This window comes from Saccostrea echinata, unplaced genomic scaffold, assembly GCF_033153115.1.
Source record: "Saccostrea echinata isolate AGI-Se365-2 ecotype Australia unplaced genomic scaffold, CSIRO_AGI_Sech_v1 ptg000001l, whole genome shotgun sequence".
Lineage (NCBI taxonomy): Eukaryota > Metazoa > Mollusca > Bivalvia > Ostreida > Ostreidae > Saccostrea > Saccostrea echinata.
The window spans coordinates 45567936-45574726 of record NW_026889750.1 but is presented as its reverse complement, the minus strand read 5'-3'; the positions used below and the strand labels follow the sequence as shown (position 1 = coordinate 45574726).

The following is a 6791-nucleotide window of genomic DNA, read 5'->3' as shown; positions in this document are numbered from 1 at the left end:
GTCATAACGGGCCTCCATACCAGTAACTATGCAGGCAAAAAATCACCTTTTCTTCTGTAAATTCGACAAACCTATTCCAAAGTGGGTCCAAAGTTATTACAAGCACTAATTTATGCACATGTGTGAGAGATATTAAGAGTCAGTCTTTGTTCAATACTACCGCAATCACTGGTTGCTATGCTAAAAATGTAACTTCCGCTTTAAAAAGTGTGTTCGTATTATAAAAAGCATCGGCAGAAAATTAAATAAAATTCATAACAAGCAAGGATTCAAATTATTGTCTATTTTTATACCCATCATAACTTGCGCTTTAATCAGCAAATATGTTATTTGATGAAATCGAGGGTAACTACGGCTGAAAATATAGCGGAATCTCACTATAATAGTGATATACCACTATTATAGTGGAATTTACGTGTCCCCCCAACCTGCTTATCACATGCATATGGGGTTTGTGTCTCTAAGTTGATTCGATACACAAGAGGATGTTCTGTCTAAAAGGGATGCTCACTCCTCCATAGTACAAGATCCCAACTCTGCTTTCAGAGGTCTGATTTTGGTCTGCTCACAATTTGTATTGTTTAATTAGACTACTATTCATTATCTTCAGATTTCATATATGTGACTTCAGATTATGATCCGGAGATTTTTATTTCTACGTTATTGTTTCAATGATCTTAAAAAAAGAGCTTTGATCTTGGAAACACTATGACATTCATGCATAATTTAAAGATATCTTTTTATTTTTAAATATCGATTGACTTTTCTTCTTAACTTATCCTTATCAATTGAATAACTGTAGCTAATGAAACACTTTCTTTACAGTTGTCATCACAGTCATCTTATTAATGGTGGTTCCATATTCGATAATCAGACAACTGTATTGGTTCTTTCTCCGCGCATTCCCAGTTGTTTTTGCTTATTCCTACGCAGTGGATTTCATGGAATCAAAATTTCAGGACAAAGACTTCCTCAGTATGGAAATATTCAGGGATATTGGTGTTCTTTATGTCACTGGTCTGTTCTCCGATTATTTGTTTGGCGAAAAGTGTTGGACTAAAGTGTTTTTGGTGGCTTACACATTGCCACTTCTCATAAGGCAATTAGGTCTTCCTATTACTATCAACAATATTGTTCATTACATGGCAACTGAAGCAATATTTTATTATCTCATAATCAAACTAATACATATCATTCTTGTTGCCACTAATCTGCTAAATGTATGGGAAAATATCCTTGACAATTTCAGATTTAGTGCCTTTTTAAATATCATCGCATCTGATATTCGATTTTCAAAACAATTACTAGTGTACTGGTCACTGCTATTTTTATACCAATTATTCTGCAATTTGTCAGCTGTTAAAGAAATGGATTGGCCAACACTTTTCTTCGTGAGTGTCGGTGAATGCTGCACTACCCCTCTCGGAGTGATCGCGATGTGTAAATCGGTTCTGTATGCATACCAATATTTCATTGCTCTCACTAATGCCTTCATACATGGCTTGGATACCTATGGTAAGTTTAATTATAATGTGACCTGGGCACATGGCTTTTTCATACTTGCGATGTATATAAGGTCTGGATTTTTGCCATCAGCCGAACATTTGGAAAGTCCATTCAAAGGAGCATTCAGAATGAAAATTGTACTTCTTTCCACCGTCTTATTTTTTCTAAACTTGACATATTGTAACACACATCCAGTTATCATATCATTTAGTGTAGCTCCTAAGACGAAGCCATTTAAACATATCCGGGGACTTCTGACATACATTTTTATCATACTATTTTGCGCGCTTACGATGACGATGATTTATAAGTTAAGTGATGTCTCTGAGACTATCAATATTTTATCACTCTGTTTGTCAACCTGTGTCCAAGCCATGTCCTCTTTCATCATTTATATTATTTATGTATATGATGGAATATATTCGAAACCATGGGAAAGTATGGATGATGTCGTGTTTTACATTTGGTCGACTATACAACTTATAAACACTGTGCTGTCATTTGTTCTTGCTTGCACCAGTGACTTTTTTCTTTTTCAAAACTATTTCTACTGGTTAAGCCCTCTGTTGTTGGTAGGATGTTTACCCTTTTGGGAGAGATTAAAAATGCTATGGAAAAATTTACAAGTAAGGAGGAAAACTATGAAAATGATTGATTTGTTACCAAATACCACAGAGGAACAAATACAAGATTTTGATGATGTGTGTTCGATCTGTCAGTATTCGATTTCGACGGCTAAGATAACACCATGTGGTCACTTCTTTCACCAAATGTGTCTAAAAAAGTGGATGTACACCAATGATCTTTGCCCATTATGTAGACAAAGTGTAAGCTCTGATTCACCTTCCAAATCCGAAATGAACAATGAGTCTGACGTTCACTCTGAATCTGGCTTTCACTCCGAATTTGAGGCATTCAACGAATCCAGCAACCATTCAGAATCCAATTCTGAAGATGAATCCTCTATCAATTCTGAACCAAATTCGCTCGACGAATCCGATACCCCTTCTGAATCCGATTCTCTTGACTAGACAGAAAATAAATCTTAAAGTGATAATCATGGGCATGGCAGATAAAGATCTTTTTAAATAAAACATATATATATAATTTTTTTTAAGTGACAAATGTGTAAAAGATATTAATATATTCGTATTCTCAAGTGCTCCTATAGAAGTAAAATAACTATATTTTGTGTGTGTTAACATGTACAAGCATTCATGAAATTGAAGATGTCAATATGTCTTATTGTAACGTTTTCTCCTGTTTTATGGTTTGTTACCATGAATATAAATTATTGTGGGTCTCTTGTTTCTGAATTTTACCCATTTAATTCTAATAAAAAGTCAGAATGTAAATTTATAACATTTAGTAAAAATAATTGAAATAATTGATGAAAATTTATAAAAATAATGAATAACAATAAAGAACAAGAAAATTACCAATAAAAATCAATAATAAATTATGGGTACCAGAAGATCTATAAGTATATGGGTCTAAATGGGTCATCCGTATGAATACATATACATTGTACAAAAATCATATGGGAAATTGGCATCAAATTCAAGCCTTGTGCCAGTAATGGACTAGCAAAAAGGAATTGGTCTACAATTAATATAAAATCTTAAATTATAATCAAACCATCCTCTCATGATCCTGATTCTCCATCTAAATGGTCTAAGTCCAAAAATATTCAGGAAGAAAATGACAGTGACTTTATTTTTTGAGCGAGGGACGAAAAGTGACTGTTGGGTCCAAAAACGCTTTTTATATACCTGTTGATTACTAGGGCCGAATGTATCCTCGCGCGAATCGAGCGCTACTGCCCGATTTAGCGCCCTATTTGGAGAACATGAACGCTTAGCTTAGCCATAGACATATATACAGAAATATGATATCTTTAAAAATTCTAATTTCAGCGATTTTTCATTTTTATTTTCATGAGTGTATTTAGAGAGCATGAAACTAAGCGCCTACGGATATTCCTGCGTCTGATATGTAAAGAAATGAGAGAGCACAATATAATTAATTTTACAATATTTAATTATGAAGGCGATGATAAGATGACTGGGGTGGCATAAATGTAACATTGTTTTAATTAGTATGCGTTGTATATATAACCAGTAATAATAGTAATAATAAAATACAATTTTTAATGTCAAGTAGATGTACTATTAAAGTACGATTGCTAGTGTGTAAGTGTATACATTGAAACAGCCATTACAAAACATAAAATGGAAGTGAAATTAGAAGTTTTGTAAAATTGGAAGATTTTCAGTAAATGGTTAACATTTTTTTTTCTAATCGAGTACCCGGTTACTCGGAGAGTTCTTCTTTAAGAAATCTTTACAGTTTTCGTCAGGACATTCTATAATTTTTAAAAACAATTTTACTGTATTTTATTTCATGAAATATGGAGATAACGAACAGTATTCAGGCTCAAAGTCCATTAAAACAATACAAATCGGGAGCAGAGCAAACAATGACCTCCAAAAACATCAGAAGTGGGGTCAGGTGCCATGGAGGAGTGATCACCCCCTGTCGACCGATCACACCCACCGTGAGCTCCTTGTCATGATCGGCTAATAACGGAAAATTCCGTCGACAATTCATTGTGTAAATAATGGCCTAACAATTAATATGAAAAACGTCAGTCAGCGTATGACTTAATGATAAATTGTATTTGCTGACGGGGTCATTGTTTCGAACATAGAACTTACGAAATGACGACTTTAAACGAGACTGCTGATATTCTTATTTCACCAACTTGTTTGTCAATAAATTACCTCGTTTTAGAAATTGTTCATACGTAGAGCATGCTCTTGTGTATCGAATCAACTGAGAGATATAAACCCCGTATGCAGGTGATGAAGGTATATTGCTGCATAAGTAAGGGAAGTTGACGATTGAAAAGTTAAAGCATCACGTTTATCATAAAGCTTTGTTGTTAGATTAGCATTAATGTCTTTTTGTATTAAAATATCCAAATAAGAAACAGATGTGTCAGACTCTGTGGTATTATCTTCTATTTCAAGCTCACTGGGATATATCAAGTCGACATATGAATGGAAATAACTATTGCTAATTGACAATACGTCATCGATATATCTAATTGTCGAGTTGAAGGCCACAGCATGAGATTTCTTTTTCTCGTGTATAAGATTTTGAACAAATTCTGCTTCATATGAATACAAGAATAGGTCTGCTAATAACGGGACGCAATTGGTACCCAATGGAATTCCAATAGATTGGAAGACCTGGGGCTCGTTTCTCAAAAAGTCGTAGATTTCAGCCTAAGTTGGTCCGACTAAGGAAGTTACGCCAAAATTTAGACGGGCCTAAATCGCGTTTCAGAAAACGGCGTAAGACTAGGCCTAAGACTAAGACCTCTCCGCTAAGTACTAAGCATGCGCAGATCGTATTTTATTTGGTTTAGAGACTACAATTACATGTGGCGGATCAAATTAATATTGAATTTAAACCTAAATACAGAAGTAAAGCACGGATAGCACTAGTGCGCGTGCATGTTTTCTCTATTCGCCATCTTTCAAACATACATGTATAAATTATGCAAATCAATCTGTATACATATTTTCAAGGTTACAGCATAAAAATTAAATTACTATTTTTGTACCCTCAGATAAATTTTAAAAAATCTTTATGGGTACAAATTACATTAGAAAAACATAAACATGCATGTACTCCATTGTGATATACAATCGTACATTAAAACCCAGACTTTGTACATAGCATACGTACTTGCGAAAAATTGGAGTACATTTAGCATAAAGAATTTTACTGAAGTAAATTTCTTTTGAAAATAAGCCATATTGTCTTTTCACTTATGTTTTACATTAAGATAAATACACATAAGGTAGTGGCAAAGGCCTGGAACAGGTTCGTAGCAACGGTTTCAAAAGTTGAGGACCCCCCCCCCCAAAAAAAAAATCATTAACTGTCCAAGTCAAAAACCTAATTAACTGTCCAAGTCATGAAAATATGGAATTTATCAGTGATCGACCTTACAGCTACAAAATCGGATGGGGGGAGGGGTTGGCACCAGCATCTGAAGGAAAATTTAATATAGCAAATACTACACTCAGAAAAAGTGGAGGGCCGGGGCCCCCTGGTCCCACCGCGTTCTACGGACCTGTGGATAATATAAAACAATTATGAAATCATATATTATTAAAATATGGATAAGAGATTTTTGGAAATTTAGTAGTTGTATTGAATTTATAATTTCATAACAATCAATTCTAACTGAATTAAATTTCTTGGCATTCAAACTGATACATGTATTACACTTTGGACATACAGTATAACATTGATATCGATATGATAATTTACACAGTCCATGTAAAAATACGCATATACAACATTTCCATTAGCACACACATTCTCAGTAAAGGTTTGCAAAAGCTTAATTAGTCAATCGAGTATTTTTAGTTTATCAATAATATAAAATATATATGATAAATAGTTAATTAATTTCTTCTAATCCATATTACAGGCAAGCAGTCTAGTATTTTTTATAAATTTCTGAAATATTTTCATTTAATAATTTCCAGTCGGGATCAGATTTATTTAGATCGGGAACGGTACAAATTTCAACATCACCATCTTTTTCTTTTAAACCTAGTAGTTCCGTTTCAATTTCTATTAAGAATATGATCATATTATATTTACATTTTTCAAATATTTTTCCTCAACATCTTTTGCAAATTAAAAAAAGTTCATGATCTCATGGACTACCGTGGGATGAGTAAGAATATTTCCATTGTGATGTGATTAAAGTCAACTATTTTAATGCAAACTTTGTTTTCTTTCAAAAATGATCGTTGAATGACAAAAATATGTGGCAAGTCATCAGAAAAATAATGTAAATATAAGATATGAATTTAATTTTTGCGAATCCATGAGGCACATGAACTTCACCGCTTCACGCCTGCATATTTATCATGAAGCGCTAACGCGCTTCTCGCCGGCGTACGCGTGAAGCGTCGTAGTTCATGTCCTCATGAATTCTCAAACACTCTCAGTTCTTAAACACATGTATTTCTTTTATAGATGCAGAATGTTTCTTGAAGATTGCATCTAGATATAATGATATTAACAAGTCATGACTTCCATATTCATAAATATTTTTAGATAAGCAAAATTTCTTCTTCTTGATACGTTTTATGAGTATAATGCATTAAATAACAGAAAAATTTGAAACTGTTTCTCATTTACAATAAAAAAAAACATGTTTAATACGTTATTGACCATTTTCTTTTCAAATGCAT

General features: G+C 33.4%; 1 protein-coding gene across 1 annotated transcript; it reads left to right on the top strand.

Moving 5' to 3' along the window:
• The first annotated feature begins 843 nt into the window (after positions 1-843).
• On the top strand, positions 844-2666 carry LOC133180055 (RING finger protein 145-like). Its single transcript, XM_061314658.1, has one exon. The coding sequence runs from the start codon at positions 849-851 to the stop codon at positions 2535-2537; it is 1689 nt and encodes a 562-aa protein (XP_061170642.1). The 5' UTR covers positions 844-848; the 3' UTR covers positions 2538-2666.
• The last annotated feature ends 4125 nt before the right edge of the window (positions 2667-6791 follow it).

Excerpts from the sequence above, each read along its gene's own strand:
- LOC133180055 (XM_061314658.1), top strand. The coding sequence starts at position 849 with ATGGTGGTTCCATATTCGATAATCAGACAACTGTATTGGTTCTTTCTC.